Source organism: Pogona vitticeps, chromosome 2 (genome assembly GCF_051106095.1).
Source record: "Pogona vitticeps strain Pit_001003342236 chromosome 2, PviZW2.1, whole genome shotgun sequence".
Taxonomy (NCBI): Eukaryota; Metazoa; Chordata; class Lepidosauria; order Squamata; family Agamidae; genus Pogona; species Pogona vitticeps.
The window spans coordinates 155,917,077-155,937,405 of NC_135784.1; the positions used below are offsets into that span (position 1 = coordinate 155,917,077).

At 43.2% G+C, this 20,329-nt stretch overlaps 1 protein-coding gene across 5 annotated transcripts in view; it reads left to right on the forward strand.

Annotated features, from left to right (window-relative positions):
• The window catches only part of STXBP4 (syntaxin binding protein 4), a 146,976-nt gene extending 129,865 nt beyond the window's left edge, over positions 1-17,111 (forward strand). For all 5 annotated transcript variants that reach the window (XM_078385154.1, XM_078385157.1, XM_078385155.1 and 2 more), the window contains one exon: positions 14,927-17,111. In XM_078385154.1, the coding sequence (XP_078241280.1) occupies positions 14,927-15,041 (115 nt within the window). In that variant the 3' untranslated portion in view covers positions 15,042-17,111. The remainder of the gene's footprint in view (positions 1-14,926) is intronic.
• Positions 17,112-20,329: the final 3,218 nt, after the last annotated feature.

The window sequence follows — 20,329 nt, forward strand, 5'->3', positions numbered from 1 at the left end:
CAACTGGGTTATGAACATCATCAGATTCAGCTACCGGCTAGAGTTGGTAGAACTTCCTCCTCTAGGGCATCTGCGAGTGACAACATCCAATCCCACCCTGGAGGAGGAGGTTCTCACTCTACTCCAAAAGAATGCAATACAGCAGGTCCCTCGTCAAGACATTCTCAAGGGGTTTTACTCCCGCTATTTCACCGTTCCAAAAAAGGATGGAGGTCTCAGGCCCATACTGGGTCTCAGGGACCTCAACACTTACCTTCAGCCACGCCGGTTCCGGATGGTCACCCTGGAGTCCATCGTGCACCTGTTGAGAAAGGGAGATTGGTTTGTGGTTATAGACCTGAAGGACGCATACTTCCATATCACCATACACCATCATCACAGGAAGTATCTGCGGCTCATAATCAACAACAAGGTTTACCAGTATGCAGCCTTACCATTCGGCTTAACAACGGTGCCACGCACGTTTACAAAGTGCATGGCTCCAGTGGCTGTATTTCTACGTCTACAGGGAATAAAAGGATTCCCGTACATCGACGATTGGCTCATAGTGTCGCCATCTAGATGGAAAGCTATTCAGGACACCACATTCACCCTCCACACTCTACAGAGTCTAGGCCTCACCATAAATTTCGAGAAATCCACCCTAAAGCCTTCTCGAGTTATGAGTTACATAGGAGCAACACTGGACTCCAGAAAGGCAAGGCTCTTCCTTCCTCCAGAGCGCACCCACAAGCTACAGACCGCACTTCAAAAGTTTCAACTGCACTCACTAGTGTCATCACACATCACACAACATCTGCTGGGCCTCATGGCCTCAACTACAGCATCCTTACCACACGCCAGGCTAAAGATGCGATCGCTACAGGCGTGGTTTCTCCACCATTTCGACCCAATGTTAGAGGATCCCAGGAAGAAGATCCTAGTCACCCCAGAGGTGGCAAAACAACTAGAGCGGTGGCGTTTCCTTCCTCACCTACTAATGGGCTGCCCATTTCGGCCTCTACAACTCTGTGCAAGTAACAACAGATGCGAGCCCCACCGGTTGGGGAGCCCATTGCAACGGTCATAACATACATGCCCTCTGGTCACATCATCAAAGAGGACTCCACATCAACCATCTGGAGATGCTAGCAGTAATCAAATCGTTCGGGGCCTTCCTGCCACTGATACAGGTTCGTGGTGTACAAGTTGTAACAGACAACACCACGACCTTGTACTACATCAACAAACAAGGCAGAACAAGATCCTTGTCCCTTCTCTACCTTGCAGTGCACCCGTGGGAGCAGTGTTGCCACCATCACATTTACCCAGTGGCAATTCACATATCAACATCAGAGAACCAACTGGCAGACAAGCTGAGTCACCGGAGGGGACAATCCCACGAGTGGGAACTGGACGCCGATGTGTTCCAGATGCTGTGCTCCAGATGGGGTCACCCGGTCATCGACTTACTTGCTACTCACAAGAACAGGAAGTACGAGAGGTAGGCATCTCGAGCGGGCAGGGGTCCCAGCTCCCTAGGGGATGCCTTCATGATACCATGGCAGAACCACCTTCTCTACCTGTTCCCACCGATCCCTCTGATCCAGAGATCTCTAGTCCGGATCAGACAGCAGAAGTCGTCAGCAATCCTCGTAGCACGCTTCTGGCCGCGTCAACCGTGGTTTTCTACTCTGGAGGAATTAGCCACCAAGATATTCAGACTTCCACCAGTGCCACATCTACTGACGCAGGATTCAGGGAGTGTTCTACATCCAGGCCTCAACTCCCTCCACCTAGCAGCATGGAAGATTTGCCTGAAATCAGAGAGTTGTTAGACAAATCTAAAAAACCATCTACTGTTCTTTTATACAAATACAAGTGGAATAATTTACTTCGTTTTGCCACTGTTAGAAATCTCCAAACTTCTCCAGTTTCCCTACAGATTTTACTCATTTATCTCAAACATCTTTTTGATCTCGGTCTTACCTTGTTGACTCTCAAGGTGTACATTTCTGCAAGAGTCTCTTTCCAGCCCAGAGATTCAGAATCTTTATGTCTTTTTTCTCATCCTACACTGAAAGCATTCTTAAAAGGACTAATCAATATTTGCCCTCCTACAAGGCCTCCAGTACCTCAGTGGTCCCTCACATTGGTCCTACAATCACTCATGAAGCATCCATTTGAACCTATGGCTTCGTGTGTTGTCAAGTTTCTTTCTCTAAAGACTCTGTTTCTAGTTGCAATTACGTCTGTTAGATGAGCAAGTGATTTGGTAGCTTTAGGGTCTGATCTTCCTTACCTGCAATTCTTTAAGGACAAAGTTATGTTGTTTCCAGATGTTTTGTTCCTGCCTAAAATTGTTACAGATTTTCACCTCAATCAACCTATATTGTTAACTACCTTGTTTTCTGATCCTTCATCTGACGTTGAAAAGATGCTCCATTCCCTGGATGTTAGAAGGGCATTAGCATACTATGTTTCCAAGAAAAAGGACTTTCGGAAACCTGAAAGACTCTTCCTGTGCTTCTTTGGACCACACAAGGGTTGTGCAGCATCATCTTCTACGTTGTCAAGGTGGCTCGTCTCCACTATTACTCTTGCCTATCAACTTGCAAGTAAAGAGGTGCCTTAAAGTCTTAAGGGTCATTCTACAAGGTCCATGGCAACATCTGCTGCCTTATTGCGTGGTGTGGACATCCCAGACATCTGTAAGGCAGCTACATGGTCCAGAGTGTCCACATTTGTCACCCACTACAGACTGGACTTTCGGGCAAAGAAGGATACAAGTTTTGGAAAGGCTGTCTTGACATCTGTCCTGCAGTAACGGCCCTCCTTCCGGTAAGTTAGCTTGCTAGTCACCCAAATGTGTGATTCACAGAGACCACGCTGAAGAAAGAGAGGTTACTTACCTGTAACCATGGTTCTTCAAGTGGATCTCTGTGAATTCACGCATTCCCACCCGGCCTCCCCACTATCCGTCACTGCTTGTCTTTTACCAAGTTCTTACTCTAACAATGGTGGATAAATGGAACCGGAGACGGGGGGAATGGAGCATGCATGCAAAGGGCAATCTGAACTTTGTATCTTTTTCAGAAAAGCTCTAGAAGGTTCCGAAGTTCCAGCGCAGGCGCTGATTTAACCCAAATGTGTGAATTCACAGAGATCCACTTGAAGAACCATGGTTACAGGTAAGTAACCTCTCTATTTTGGTGTATGCCGTCAGCTTCTTATTGAGCCATACTCTCTTTGTGAGTGTTGAGAACATGGTAGCTGCTTTGCCAATAGGTTTGTCCAGCACATTAATAATGTAAGTGGTACATTCTATTGTCATTTTCTTTCCTGATTATAAGAGCCACAGTGACCAAGGATCTAGTGCGGAGGTAGTGGCTTTGTCCATGTCATCAGGCCATAGTAGCTGAAAGGTCCTTATGAATGCATCCCACTGAACCCTTCCAGACAAGGCTTTTATGATGCACTTGCTGTGTCTCATTCGTGGAACTGGAGGGGAGATGGATCCAAAGGACAATGTAATCTATTTACAACCATGATATGTTTTCCCACCTCTTCTTCCATCTCATTTTATTTTCACACCTACTGTAAAAATCCATTAGTAAGGAAGAACAAAATGGTTACACAAGATCTTGTGTCTTGGCAACATTTAGGAGTTTTCTGTCTGGAAGCACCCTGGATCTGACTTCTGAATAAACAGTGAATTTGGGACCTTAAAACAGCCAGCTGGTTGGGCAGCCAAATACGTACTGAGCACTGCAGGGAAGACTTTTCTCAGAAAGTACGTCTGTCTACAGCTACAGTGTGCTTAGTACAAAGGAGACAGCAGTGTGTTTGTGGATTCTCAGGAATCTGGGAGACAGACTGCATATATACTTTTCAACTGTTTCCTAGTTGCCCTTACTTTTTCCAGATGTATTTAATCCTAGAAGAACCAAAGAAATGTTGAATGGCAACTATAGATAATGTGAGAGGGAAATACGGGGTCAGTACCATGGGTGAGATGGTTGGATGCTTGCTAAAGTCTGCACCTCTCCAGGGGCCCCATCTGCTGATGGCATTATGTCCCTAACTCAGCAGTCATTCCTCTTTGCTGTTAATCTTTGTCTACGTGCCCTCTCTGAGAGGGTACACAGTGACAAGCCTAAAATGATTGAGAACGTTCTTCTGCTTGCCTCACACACTCAGTCTGGGTGAAGGATTGGGATCTGAAGAGAGAAGACAAGCAGACAAACAGCAGAAGCAAACATGAAGAGGAGGTGAACCTACCCACTCTGGCAGCCAGTTCGCTGAGAGCATCTTACCCAAGGGACCCTCAAAACATGGAGCCAGTGCTGCTGAAGGACAAGGGTACTGAAGAGTTGCAGAACTGCTTGATGGTTCAGACTACCTTCCATAATCTCAAGAGACTCTCTCTCTCTCTCTCTCTCTTATTGATCAAAAAGATAACTGTATGGTTCCAACCTCTGCTTCCACCAGCACACAAACATGGCATCCTGAGCATAGGCTCCGTTGTCTGGTGTTTTGTTTTTCTTGTGCTTGTCCTTGTTAGCTTGTTCCTGTTTTTCCTTCAGGAGGACTGGCGTGTTAAGAATTTTGTTCATTTATGGTTGCTCCAGAGATTAAGATTGTCATTCTTCAGGGTTTGGCCCCATTTACCATTCTCTTGAATTGGCCCTTTTGGTTGGGAATGATGGAAGTGATAACTGAACACATCTATAATATAAAGTCATAGAAGGCTGTTTTAGAATTCCAGGTAGGAATGTCAGGTGAGGATATGTGCTTTTGTTTGGAGCCAGTTTACAAAAATTGCCTAGTAGTTGGAGGATATGAAGCTCCTGATGAAAAGTCTCTTTTGTTTCCCCTGTCCTCTGCTTTATCATGCCACTACCTAGCTTAATGGGGAGTACTGGAGAAAGCTTGTGTGTATTTGTAGCAGTTTGGCCATTCCTAAGAGAGAGAATCATTTTACAGAGCTGGAAGGGATCCTATGGGTCATCAAGTCCAGCCCCTATCAAGGAGACACAGTGGGAAATCAAACTCCCAACCTCTTGCTCTGCAGCCAGATACCTACACCACTGAGCTCCCCAGCAATTCATATATCCCATTAACTTTCTATTTTCTTTCTCATAGGGCTGGGGGCTGGCAAAAGCTGGAAAGCATTCACAGATAAACATGGCACATCTCAGAACACAAAGAAATTACTTTTTTTTTTTTTTTGCTTTTTAAAAGGACTTTAGCAAATGCTTCTTGGGATATGTCTTTTTTGGATGTGGGTTTCTTTCACCTGGACTAGCATGGTTAACCCTTTTTTATTTTCTGAAATCCAAGTACCACAGAAAAATGCTGACCCACACCAAACAGATCCAACAATACCTCGGCATCCATCTAGTCTGGTAACAACATTGCTCTTCATTCCTATTAATCCTTCACCTAGTTGCTCACTCTTCCCTCCATCAATTTTCCTTCCCTCGCCTTCTATCTTGGTCTATTGCACTGGAAAATCCTTGCCTATTACTTTTCCCTTCCTTCCCTGCTATGTCTTTCTCTTCCTATGCCCTGCCACCCCCCACCCCCCAACATCAAAATGAATTGGATAAAGATAAAGCAAGCCTCACTAACTTCCTTCCTTTCTAACTGTTCCCCCCCCCCAAGTCAATATTTTCTTCTGACCGGGGGCCAGTTGGCTACCAAATAAACAGAAGTTATTAAAAGAAATGTTGACGTTTACGGTCAAACCATCTGGTTTTGATTGCAAAAATAAGTTACTTCCCAAGCTGTTGGCATGTTCTGGGCCCCTTCAGATTGTCTCTGCCAGCTGCTCAGGGAAGAGATTTACTGTACTTGCTTCAATTTTTCTTCTTCTGCTTTCTTTGGATCAAGCGTTCCCCCTGAAAAAGCAAAAAGCAAAAGAACTGCAATTAAGTTGAGAGTGGCTTAATCCCATGAGGGATAAGGACAGCAGCATTTTGTGCTTTTAGAAGACAATGCCATGTTTGTTTATTTCTCTTGGAGCTCACCCTGTTTTCCAAGGAACTTATAATGGCAATGTATACACTCATCAGCACAGCAGCCACCACCCTGTGAGGCACACTGTCATGAGCAAGAGTCATTTTGCCCATCATCACTTTGCTAATTTCATAGATAAGGGAGATACTTAAACTCAGCTTTGTTGAATTCACTCAACACTGCAACCACCATCTACTGCTCATTTTCTGTATAATTTATTGAGAACAAATTAGGCATCTGGCTGCAGAACCAGTGGCTAGTTCAATTTCCCACAGTGTATATGCCAGAAGAGCTAGCTTGTGTAACCCTGGGCAAGCTGCTTAGTCCCAGAGTGTCCTCAGAAGAAGGGAAAGGTAAACTATTTCTGAAAACCTTAAAAAGAGTTGCTGTACATTGAAATGGACTTCTCCTTTCCTTTATCATCATGATAGAACTGCAGAGTTGGAAGAGGCCCCAGGAGGCACAATGTGAAATTTTCTCCACAACCAGAATAGTATATTTTATGTGGCTCTATACACATTGTAGACATGAGATTGTTGCAGAGTCATCCTGGCCTCCAGTGGGAGGGAGTTCCAAAGTCTGGGAGTAGCAACAGAGAAGGCCCTCTTCTGTATACCCACCAAACACACCTGTGAAGGTGGTGGGACTGAAAGAAAGGCTTCTCCTTATGATCGTAACACTCAGGTGGGCTCATAAAAGGAGATGCGGTCCTTGAGATAGCTTGGAACCAAGCCATTTAGGGCTTTATGGGTTAGAACAAGCACTTTGGATTGCCAGCCAGTGAAGCTGTTGTAACATGGGGGTTAGCAATCTGGCTGTGGTGTTTTGGACCAGCTAAAGTTTCCAGATACTTTCCAGAGGCAGACCCAGGTAGAGTGTGTTACAGTAATCCAGCTGGAATGTCAATATGAGGCATGTGTTACCAATGGCCAGATCAGACCTCTCCAGGAATGGACACAGTTAGCACACTAGTTTAAATTGTGCGGTACTGGCGACTGCCCGAACTTGGGCATCCAGGCTCAGAGATGAATCCAGGAGCATCCTCAAGCTCCACACCTGTGTTTTTGGAGGTAGCATAACTCCATCCAGCACAGGCTGAATCCCTGTTCCTTGATCTGCCTTCTGACAGGTTGCTGTTTAAGTGCAGAGACAGATATGCTACAGAAATAGCCCATAGTCCTCTGAATGATTATTTACTTTAAACTGTTTACTCTTGGTTAATTGTTCTGGAGTTGACATTGCTATATGTACATTTGTATAGAAATGTGTTGCAAGTGTTGTTTTCTGAAAGCTGCATCTTTCAACTTCTCAAGGGAGAGAGGTTGGTGATTTCCTGTTCTGATGGCAAACATTTCTGTTTTCTTGCAATTAAGAGGGCAGTTCTCAACAGGCAAGATGACTGAAGGCCAGCTGAGCTGAAACAAGGCCAGCTGAAGCTGTGCTGAATCCGGTCTCTTGCAGCCTACAAGGGGTTGGCCTATACTTAAAGCTTCTCTTGTGTTGGCTGACTTCAGACCAGCATGATGCCTGTGTCCTTGGGTTAGAGGAGGTCTAGATTTGCTGTAACTGGAGTTCTCCCTTGTTTCTCACCTCCACCCATCCTTTGACTCTTCTGGCAGATATTAGCAGAACAGTTCTGCTGGCAGTCCTTCTCCTAATCCTTACACTGATGACCACCAGAACATTTCTGCTGGCACTGAGGCCAGGAGATGCCTATCCCTAATCATTTACAGCAATCACATTTGTAAGTGAGGATTGTTCTGTAAATTAGCATCTGTATTTTTTTAAAAATTATGACCTTTTGAAAAGACATTTAGGGCTTCCAATGTGACTTCAAATAGTTATTTTGACAGTTCTGTTGGTAACGCCAGTCAATTCAGTATTTTCCCATAGAAAGAAATTGCCAAGACATCTAGTTTAAAACTTCAAATGGATTTTTTGTTCATGGTGTGTGTCTTGTAGGAGGATATGTAGAGGTAAGTGAGAAATGTTTTGACATGCATTTGAATGCATACTTATCAGGTGCACACGCATAGTCTTTTGCACAAACATGTATACAGTTTTATGGCAACATTTGTGTTGTCCTGAATTTTGAAGTGCCATTTGTAAATATAAAAATATGCAAAGAAGTGTATATTAGGAGAGAGTATACATAAAATATGGATAAAGCTAAATAAGAGGTTTTGTTTATGATTCTGTATATCTTTTTACAGAGAGTTAAAACAAAACCTCAGCTATGGCGTGCCTTTTTCTAATTGTGCATCACGCAATTTGCCTATTTCTCAGCTAGAAAATATCAGTATTTTTGAGCTGCTGAAGTAGTTAGTGGCTTCCAAAAGGGGGGAAAGCAAAGACCTCACTTGATTCATGGTTAGTCATTCTTTGTGTTAGATACCCAGATGTACAGGAATACAGATGCATGTTTTTGAATTTGTAATGTATAGCTGTAGCTTCATTACTCCCCCTCTTCCCCACACAGACACAATTCTTCATCTGGTTCTGGTTTTGGTTCTGCATGGAAGTAAAACAAAATAAACTCCACAAGGTTGAAAATAGCCACACCCTGATTTTAACGCAGAAACACTTTCTTGAGTCATTGGGGAACCCTGGGCTTAGCCTTTCCAGCGGCCCCAACGTGTGTGTAGGACATCTGTTTTCACAGCCCAAATTCTCCCACTTGATGCAATCTCAGAGGATGCGAATTTACACTTAAACCTTGTTCCACCCCATCCATCCTTGTTCCTTGGTGTTTCTCCCCCACAAGGCAGAGAGGATGTATTCCCAATATGAAAATGTTCCAACAAACAGTAAATCTGGGATTATCTCATCAGACTGATTATGTCAAAGCTGTTTAGCCACAGCACTCTCAGCAAGCTATATATAAGTGACAAAGCCAGTCCTAATCATTCTATACGGAAACAATCTGGGTATATTGTGTGCATGGGATTATGACTCCTATATGGACTTAGTGTTTCTTTCTAAGCATTTGATTCCTAATTAGGGGGCAAGGTCAAATATGAAGAGGCAAAGGTCCCAGTCTAGGGTACTGCAGAAGTTCAAGGTGCACACGTTACCTCATGTGAATAAGGGCTGTCTTGACAGTGAAGCTGTGGGCACACACTGAAGACCAAGGAGGCAGCTCTGGATAGCAACTGTTTCTGTTGTAACAGGGAGCTGCTGCATAGCTCAGTGGCTTAGGTCTCTGGCTGCGGAGCCAGAGGTTGGGAGTTCGATTCTTCCCACTGGGCCTCCTTGACAGGAGCTGGACTGGATGAGCCATAGGGTCCTTACCAGCTCTGCATATTGTCCCATCCACCTCTGTGACAACCATGGATTTATCTGTTTTCTTTTTTATTTGAAAGATTTATAAGCTGCCTTTACCCCCCCCCCTTTCAAAATGAAATACAAATAAGTGTTCAGTCAGTTGTGACAGCCAGCCCTGTTTTTAATGGTTGGGCTTGATTAGAACCATCTAATCAAGTGGACCTATTCATACTAATGGCTCCTGCTAATATCCTGAAGTGGCTTAATAAGTGAGCCACTTCAGGATATTGACAAATTAATTACTTCCCCTGCTCAGCAGAAGGTGGGGGAAGTGATTTTTAAATTATATTTAGCCAATCACTGATGTGCTGCATCAGTTATGAATCTCTGTTCCAGCAAGCAAGCTTACAAGTGGGGGAGGGGATTTCTTCTTGTCTGCCTGCTAGCCAGCCAACTAGCCAGCTACCTAGCCTGCTTGAGGTTGCTTTGATTGCTTGGCAACCATTTGCCGCCCTTTTTCCTCAGGAAATGATCTCATAAATATATTTTAAAAAGAAAGGGGGGAAAGCCACACACAGGAGTGAGCTTCAAAATTGACCAGACATGCCTCAGATTTGACCAGATGCATGGTGGCTCTCCAGCATCAAGCTCTCCAGTCTCTCCATGGCTCTGGAAGCACCTCTTCTCCTTCTATCCCAGGGGTCTCCAAACTACAGCCCATGAGCCACATCTGGCCCACCTTGCTGTTTTCTCTGGTCCGTTCCCTTAACCCCATGTGTATGCACGTGTGTGGTGGTGAGGCGGGGGCTTGTGTGCATGGGCGAGGTGTGTATGTGTGTCTGCATCTGCACACGTGTGCATGCGTGTGCGCAGGCTTAGGGTGCATGCATATGTGCGTACATGCACACACGCATATGTGGATGTGCATATTCCTGTTCCTTAGACCCTCTAAGATCTTTAAAGTATCTGTTGTGGCCCTCAGGGTCAAAAGTTTGGAGACCCCTGCTCTATTCTCACCCTGGCTTCTCTTTTTCCTAAACAAACAAAACCAGATTCCTCCCTTCACATATAGCTTTCCCAGCAATTTTGCTTTGCAATACTGCCTCATCTTAAAAGCGCCAGTTAAGAAACAGTCCACAGTTGAATCAAGGGCAGTGACTTTAACTGCAGGCAGTTTCTTTACCGTTTTTTTTATAGAGAAAGCAAGGGGTGGGGGAATTATAACTGCTGCAGTGAATCAGTGATTGTCTGTATACAGTCAGAACAAAAAATATATATTTGTTCTTTTTGCTTCCCCTGCCCTCTACTTAACAGGATAAATGATTAATTTGCCAATATCTTGAAGCGTTTCCCTTATTAAGCCACTTCACATTATCAGCATATTGAAAGAGGAAGCTTTTCTATGGTCTGTTCCCAGCAATCACACACCCTGGAGACAAGCCAAAGAAAAGGGATCTTTCCTGCACAAAAAAGGAGGAGCCCCTTGACAGGGGTCAGAAAGGTGGGAGTAGAAACACTCTGGGGGGCAAGTCCATGCCCTCTAGCAAAGGCGTCATCTGATCCTCGTCTTTAAGAGCCCACCAGCCCATCCCTGCAGTTCTCCACACAGCAGACTAAAAGCCCATGTTGTCAACCTCCTAGTTCGTTTGCACTTTACTCAAGGCCTCAATCAAAATTGTCCCTTTCCCAATTTACAGAAATTCCCCTTTTCACCTTGATATTTTTACTTTGACCAAGTAACCAAGCAACCATGGCTGGGCCCACTTAATATTGTCTGCTTTTAAGTACAAATGCATTCAGCCTCCTTGATGGGTAAACGAAATCAAAATGAGCCATGAGGGGCATTAAATACTCATTTAATTTCTCATTTCTGTTGAGTATTTAATTATTTTAAGATGCTTTACAGATAATTTAGTCAGTGATGCTTCATTGTGTATATTAAATTTGTTTATCAGACAGAATGCACTTTGAGCTCTCAGCTGAGAGAGAACTGAAACAGAAATTGAAATTAGTAGTACTACAATTGATCAACAAATAAATAAAGGTACAATTAGCCATCATAATTGCCTTTATTGTTTAGCATAGCCTTTGAATAGGCCATAAAAATCATTTTGAACTCTCTGGGCTAGATCTGCAGGCATTAAAGCCAGTCGAAGGGAAGCCCTCCATCAGCCACGTCTTGATGGTCTTGTCCCGTCTCCATTCAACTAGCAATCCTAGCAGAAACTTCAGTCGCGAGTGGAGCAGATATATTTTTGGACTCTCTGCTCAAGAGATGGATTAATCTAATTAAAGCAGCTCAGGTTTGAGATTTAAAGGAGTTCCTGGCTCCAGGTTTATATACTGTGGTCAGTTATAGTAAGGCAACCCCTCTGATATTTGGGGTCAATTATAGTAGCGTAACCCTAACCCACCCACCGATTCTCATGCTCATTTTAACATGAGCTTGGTACAACCAAGCAAAGGGCAGGAATAGATGGGCAATACGTCACAATCCATTCATCCTCCTCAGAACAGAACAATCTCTCCCTTGATAAGTCAGGGCTGTCGTCCGATGACGCAAAAGCTAGCCTTCAGCTATTCAAAAGATTTGCCGGCAGGACAGATGGCTGTGCAGAGAATGGAACAGCCTTTCCATCCATTTCAGTGGACTCTGCGTGAAACCCGTGGGACAAAGAGGGTGCTGGGTCTTCTCTTTGCCTGCAATTAGCCCTGGCTTGCTTTGCCCTTCCTCTGTCTTCATGCAGCCCCACCATGTGCATTGTTTTCTTCCTGAATTGACTACATGTCAATTTTGCAAGGAGATTTTTGAGCTCTTGCTCGGCTTATTCACAGCCCACCACGAGGCATTTCCATGGGATAAAGGCTAGTAATCCTCAGCTGTACTCAGATGATTTTTTTGCCTGAAGAAAATCTACACAAATGTGTGGATAATGTGTTTTCCCTCGTGTATTGTCAGACTACAAGCCCCATTGCCCCCATTTATTGGCTGTGATGGTTAGGGCTTATGGGAGATGCAGTCCAACAATATCTGGAAGAACACAAGTATCCAACTCCTGGCCTGTGCCATGTTGCTGAGTAATACTTTATGCCGTGGGACGACTTATTCTAGTTCTGCTAAACACACGCAGAGCAGGAGGATGGGGAGATGTCATGGACTACACTCTGATAAAATATCCACACATTATCTTGGAGGTAGCGTCCGGTGGATTTTTTTTCTGTTTAAGTAACATTTGTTTAAGTAAATTAGCTACCAAAGCTGGTGTACTTGAACTTTAAAAGTATTAATTTTCCAGCTAAAGGCTGTGTCATCTTTTATTATCTCCTTGATCTTTGTTGGGATATTTATTTTTAAAATACTGCATTTAGATACTTTTTATATGTTGAGGACAGAGACTGTAACTTACTTAGCTTATGTGTAAATCCAGCCCTCAGCGAGCCTCCTTCATGAGGAGAAACTGTCCAGAGAAAATGGAACTTTTCCTAGAAGGTATCTTTCCAAACTCCTGGTACTGTGGACAACCAATGTAATGGGAGAACAGCTTGCTTTTGGACCCGCCTTCTTTCTTGTGGTTCTGTTGCCTCTGTGTTCCCCTCAGTCTCACTCTTCCCATTTCTCAGTTAGGCAAAGGGGAAAGTGGCAAAGAGATTCTTCTGTGGGGTCAGCAAGCAGTTGCTTCCCTCAACTTCAACACTCGTATGTGGAATTGAGGCAGACGTACTGAAACACAAAGCTAAGGCTAAGTCTCATGGAATGAAAGGGACTTGTTAAGTCAACATTTCCTCCAATAGATTCATTTAGTGTTGCTCTCAATTTGGGACTGTAGTCGTGATCAGCACATGCCACTTTTATCTGAAACTGAAAAGAGTTGTGCTCTGCACATAGGAATGAACATAGCCCATAGCTGGGTTTATTATTCCTCATGCCCTGTATATTCCCAGTGCTCATTATAAATCTCAGGTTCTCAGTAATCTCTGTTGCACACTGGGCTTGCCATAAATGGCCTTTTCAGCCCCCAGTTTTCTCCAGCTTTTCCCCCCCTTGTGTTGGTGCTGTCAAGTTCTTATTTCTGGTTGCGTAACCAATGTCCACTGAGTGTTTGCAGTTACTGTTGAATGCACAATTGGAATCAATAAATTTAGCTTCCAAATAAATATTGGTAGTTTTGGACAGGGTCTCTTTAAAATTAGTTTTTGTTATCAGTCTATGCATCCTGAGCAGTTACACTTAAAGCCAGATAAGCTACTTCAGAGTGTCCTTCCCCCACCCCACTTTGAATGTTAAGGTCATATATACACTTCAGGCTTATTGCATGTATGCTACAGCAATACAACCATGACCATTAATTCTTATTTTAACAATTGCATAGACCTTGTAGCCTATGACGCATTTTGTGGCTCTTGGTTTTCTCGTAAATTAAGTCGACTTGTTGAAAATCACGGGCTGGAACCCTGTGTACACCTGTTTGGGAATAAGCTCTGTGGAACTCACGGCTATGAAACAGAGTTTGAATTTAGATCCCTCTGTTTGCTTACCTGAATTTGAGGTCAAAGAGGCCCGAAGAAATGTTCCTTTTAATACAATACACGTGGGACCTACAACCAACCGCATCCTGTGTGGAGTGCTCTTGTTCGGGATCCCTGTTCCGCCAGCCTTCTGCTTCTTCTCTTAGGAGGCTCCATTCTAGCCCTCCACCACTTTTCTTCCATGGGCACTCATCATTCTGTGTTCATAAAACATGCTCCCTAGTCATTTGGTTGTCTTGAAATGTCTTCTTTTCCCTAAAGATTTCATTGTAAAGACCTTCAAAGCCTGAGATTGTCTGCTGTTGCCTCTTTTACATGTGGGTGGAACCATTTTGGCTACATAAAGATTGACACACATTGAAGGAGACCGCTATTTGCTTATACAATATTCTGCTTGAGTTAGCAGGGCAGAGGAGCTGTCTCTCCTTAATTATTCCTAAGCCATGCAATCGGATTAAGATATAGTGATCCGACCTAAGAGCAGCCAAGACGTTTTGAGAAAACGGATTTGTCTCAGTCAGTGTCTTCACATGTTAACTGGACCAGTTGCTGTTTTCCTCTCTTTTTACACTCCAAATTGGGACCCACTGTTTACATGACAAGAGTACTGTATCTCTACTACTTTCCCCAGTGTCAAAGTCCCTTACATTTGAAAGGAAAAGGAACATATCTGGGCATGTAAATAAAATACATGGGTGGAAATGTTGGCTACTGTAGCTGTTGTGTGTGTTCATCAACACTTTTCATCTTTCCTTCCTTTGCTGTGAATATTGTGGAAAAATTAGCTACCTAGAATCCACCTTTGTTGGCAGGGATAGAATCTAGGAATGTGATGTGACTGGGACTTGAAAGGGGAAAAACTTGCCAGTCTTAAACTAATATCACACGATTCCAGGAATGTTTCAATTAAAACAAAACCAGAATTTGACAGATTACACATCCTGCCCCTCTTTTAGTTTTAAAGGCAGGGCAATTTGAGCAAGGCTTTGCTCATTAGAGCAAGACTAGGGAGTATGACTCTTTCTGCCATGAGAGAGGAACAACTTGTTTCTTGTTTCTCACCAAGTTATGAGCATTTAAAGAACAATGCCTTGGGTGGGCCAGTCAATTTAATTGTGTTTCTGTTCTTCTCCAGCCACGTGACACAGACAACATCCTGGGTCCACCCTGTCACCAGTGTTCTTGCCTTGCCCTGCTCGGAAGAAACAGAGGATGATGGCTTCAGAGAGCTTCCGGATCCTAAAAGCTGAGAATAGCCACTGGTGCGCTTTTGTTTCCAGACAGTTATCAAAAGATGATCTACTCCCAGTAGCCTAGTATTAATGATTTAGATCTGTTTGAAGCAGTGGGAAACTGTGCTGTTGGTTGTACGGGACAGGGCTGATGGACTAATTAACCACCCTTCATCTGTATCCATATCTGGGTAAACCTCTCTGCATGGACCAAACGTTGATGTTAACATGTGTTAAGCCACCAGTACTGCAAATTCATCTGGTCTTTTATTTTTAAAAGAACTGTCCAAACTTGATTTTCCTCCTGAAACTTATTGGACATTTGCAGAAATCAAAAACAGTACCTTTTTCAACCACCACTCCTAGAATTGCCCAGTGAGTAGGGGCACGGGCATACTGGCTGCAAGGTTTCTGGGAGTTGTAGTCCAACTAATGACTTTTCCAAGCTCTGGTCATACATATTTCTGTGACCTATATCTATAAAAACCAGTGCCCAAAATCTTGTTCATGCATTTGAGCAGCCTTCCCCAGCCAGGATCACTCTGGGCATTTTAGAGTACAGTTTCTGTACAGTTCAGGAAAAACGTAACTGTTGGAGCAGCACAACAATGGAACCAATTACCTTGGGAGGTGGTGAGGGCTCCAAAGCTGGACGCATTTATAGAAAATTGGGCAACCATCTGTCAGATCTGCTTTGATTTAGATTCCTGCATTGAGCAGGGGGTTAGACTCAATGGCCTTATGGGCCCCTTCCAGCTCTATGATTCGAGGTAATGATTGGCCATGCAGTCTGCAGCTGACGAGAGTAAAAAATGAAGATGTCTGAAGGAATATGTTTGGTGAAGGCTGACCACAGGGCCTTGAAACAAAAACCCAGAATGGCGCCATGGCGATAGGAATGATTCTCAGTAGTTGTGCCATTCATTTGTATGGGGGCTCATATAGACGTAGTGCCTGTCTCATATGCACCCCTCTATATGATTCCCCCATACAAATGAATGGCTTCCATGTTGACAAAGGTACACCACTGCAACTGGGACAACATTTTAGCATGAGCCAAACCTGTCCTCCAGTGACAGAAATTCCAAAGGATAGCAGAATCATTGCACAGATTTCCTTGCGCATTTCATTCCTCCATGCACACCCTATCTAGCATCTTGACAAGCTGCTTGGCAGAAGATGGGGCAGAATATTTCTGAGTAAGATGGAGTAGCCTTGAAGTCAAGACGTATTCTTGTGAGCAAGACAGACCTAAATGTAGGTCTGGAACATTAAAAAAAATACTTTGCTGACCATGGTTTTACTGCCTTCAGAGACCCTAAATCTGTGATAGGCATCTTTCACAGAGAATTCTCAGCCCTCTTGGATAAAAGCAGTTTTCACAGTCCATGGAGAAAACATGATAACTAAACAGACTTAAAATCTGTAGCATATATGTAATCCAGTTGAGCCTGCCGTTCTCCTTGGTAAGTCAGACACCATCTCCATCATGTACTTATGATATTAAATTAATGGTTGATCTTCTGAGTAGCAGTACAGTTATTACATGTTCCAAGTCCCAAAATCTTCAGTTTCATAGTCTTTCTAGTCCATGCATGAACTGAGTAATTAGATCAACTCTTTTATCTTACTAATGGGCATAGTTACAATCATTACGCAAGCATACACACACACATCAGATAGCAGTGGAGCAACCTGGAGATGTTCCTCTTTCTTCACTTACTAATTAATGGATTCTCAGAAGTAGGTCGCTCTGTCCATCGTGCTGCTGCTTTATCCCAGAATCACTTTCCTGGTCAGATAAGCTGCTATCAGTTCTTTTTTTTTTTTTTTAATTGCCATGCTGTGATGCTTGGTAGGTACGTGTTAAAGCAGATTATGCTGCCCATTTAAAAACAACAAGATGTCCCAACACTGCTTTGTTTTCCTTTCTGCTTTAAGACATAAAATAATTTTCATTCCACAGAGATTTGTAAATAGAGAATGTAGACTCAGGTTATAATGCCTCAATAATTTGTAACTAGTATTTTAAAAGAAACCATGTTCTTTTAGCATTTTTATAACAAAGTAAATTGCTCTAACTTTTAACTTGTGTTTTTTGCATTTTTTGCACCCATGGGTGTCTCTGTGTGTGTGTGTGTGTGTGTGTGTGTGTGTGTGTGTGTGTGTGTGTGTGTGTGTGTGTGTGTGTGTGTGTGTGTGTGTGTGTGTGTGTGTGTGTGTGTGTGTGTGTGTGTGTGTGTGTGTGTGTGTGTGTGTGAGAGAGAGAGAGAGAGAGAGAGAGAGAGAGAGAGAGAGAGAGAGAGAGAGAGACTAAAATATTCTCAACTCTATACCAGGTGCTCAGTAATCAATAGCAACAATGGAGATTGCCCACTTTAAGCTCCAAGGGGGATGCTACTGGGGGGAAGGTTTTGACCTTCCTGCCCTTATGCACTGAATCTGATCAAAATGCTTGTATATGCTTGTTTTAAAAATGTGGAGGTGGAGGAGGTGGTCATGGCTTCCTTGTGTACCGTGTGTTTAACATGGCTCCTTTTCTAAGCTTCACTCTTCTTTGCTCTTGGCACGTGATTGACTAAAGAAGCAGTCTACTATCTTTGCATTCATTCACACTGTGAATCAGTGGGCTTTGTCTCCTGAAATTTGGGAGGGAACTACTTAATTTTTCCCCAAGCTGTGCTTGACAATCACAAGGGCTAGAAGCCTTTTTGTATCACAGCATGCCAGCTTCCAGTGGCCTAAAGATGATGCATGCAATACATGGCATATGACAAACCTCCACACAAACATACTTCTCTATATGTTTCAGGGGGTATGTTGGCTCAGTGCACCTCCTTTTTCATGTGCACTCTACCTGACGTTAGTGGACCATCCATTGAAAAAGAGGGGAGTTCCATGTCCTCATCCGAGTTCTCGAGTCAGCAGGAAACCATCAGGTGGTTGTAAAATATAATTCACAGAGTGTCTTAAAAATATAATTCATATCTAGCACCAACAGAAAACTCAAAACACACTATTTTATTTTATTTTAATCCTGCCTTTCTCCCCTAATGAAGAGTAGAGCATCTCTTCTTATGCATATTAACCTCTACCTGCTTGAAAAAGAAGCAAATTTGGAATAACAATGCCTGGTAGAATTAAAAGGTAGAGGCAGGAGCACATGTCAAGAAAAGGAGGGGTATCAGATGTGATGGTCACTCCTTTGAAATCTTTTTTGTATTGAAAGATAGCATTTACACATTCAGCTTGACCAAAAGGGTCAAGGTATCATCTTACAGATTCTCCTCTCTATGCAGACAAAACCCCTCACAGGTCTTTTTGTTGTCTTTGAACTTAGAGCAGACATACATGGAACAAGGTAGTAGTCTTTACAGTGGACCCTCTACTTAAGGAATTAATCCGTATTGGAATGGTGGCTGCAAGTCGAAAAGTCTGTAAGTCGAATCTCCATTGACCTACAATGCACTGAAAACCGATTAATCCCATAACCAGTGGTTTTTATTCTATTTTTATTCCATTTTGGGTTTTTTTCTGGTCTGTAAGTCGATTCTCTGGCTGCAAGTCGAATCTAAATTTTGCAGTCAGAGAAGTCTGTAACTTGAAAAGTCTGTAAGTCGAGCCGTCTGTAAGTCGAGGGTCCACTGTATGTTAGCAAAACAGGAAATAAAATTTAGATCAGAGCTTCAACTCTATTACTTTTTACAGCTAAGTTGCCTTTAATATTATTGTTCCTCCCATTATGCAAATATTTGTATGTTATTAGTATGTTCCATTTCAGATCTTACCAACAAACTGGAAAAATTTGGAAAATCTTCTCTGTTTCCCTCTAGTGGCCATCTCTGATATTGCCCCTTGAAAATTCTAAATATAAAACATAAAGTTTGAATTATTTTGCCTTTGGCATTTGTAAAAGAATGGCACAAAACCTCCATAAATGCCTATAAAATATCTTACAGTGCCCTTAATATTTCTATGCTGTGCTGATCCTTCATGTTTTTAGGGAGAACATGACAGTTCCATACACACAAGATGACAGAACACTTGTCAGTATCTGTACATGATCCTTCACTGATTTAATTTTTCTGACCACAGAGATTGAAATTGTTTTGAGCACAGTAAGACTGTCAGACATGCTAACAATACTGACCTGATTCACCCTTTCATGTGTGCAGTAAATGAGAGAAAAAATTATCACTCTGTATATGTACATGGTCAAGTGCAGACACTCCATTCTAGGGGTGGGGGGGACACACGTGGGCCAGACCGGGAAATATTTTGTGCATTTTCATGACTGTTATTTATACATTTCTACAAAATGCAGATTACTGGAAGATGCAGTATGTGTTGCCTTCTCACACGAACCAGCAAATGTAGCATTGGGCAGGTTTGTTTGTGTGTGGAAGGGGGTGTGTTTTTTTTTATTTTTATTTTATATAGTCTTTTTCTGCTAGCAGAGTGTATGCATGTGCTTTGCTTCAAAAGGGAAAGGTCTTCACCCGCTTGCAGAACAGCAAAGATGGGGCCATCCTGGCTTCTCATGGGAGGGGGTTCCAGAGTCTGGGAGCAGCCACAGAGAAGGTCTGCTCCTGTGTCCCCACCAAGAGCACCTGTGAAGGTGGTGGGACTGAGAAGAAAGGCCTCCTCTGACAATCTCATCACTCGAGCATGCTCAAAAATGAAGATGCGGTTGTGAGATAGCGTGGACACAAGCTGTTTCAGGCTTTATAGGTTAGAAGTATAACTTTGAATTCTGCCTGGAGATGGATCTGTAGCCAGGAGGGCTGCTGTAACGGGGTTTGTGTGATCCCTGTGTCTAGCCCCAGTTAGCAGTCCGGCTGTTGCATTTTGTACCCACTGAAGTTTCCTGACCCTTTCCATAGGCAGCTCCTATGTAACGAAGGCACGTGTCACCACGACCAAATCATACCTCTCCACAAATGGGCCAGCTGGCATACTAATTTAGGGAACTACATGACGCAGTGGTTAAATGTTCTACTGCAGCCAAAACTGTGCTCACAACCTAGGGTTCAATCCCAGGTAGCTGGCTCAAGATTGACTCAGCCTTCTATCCTTCCGAGGTTGGTAAAATGAGTACCGCAGGTGTAGCCTGCATAATTAACTTTCAAACCACTCAGACAGTGCTTTAAGCTTTTTCGGGCAGTATATAAGCAATACGCTTTGGTGTTGTTGTTTGTTTGTTTGTTTGTTTGTTTGTTTGTTTGTTTGTTTGACTTTAGTCTTAACTGTGCAAATGCACTCTGGGTGACAGCCAAAACCTGGACATCCAGACTCAGAGACAAATC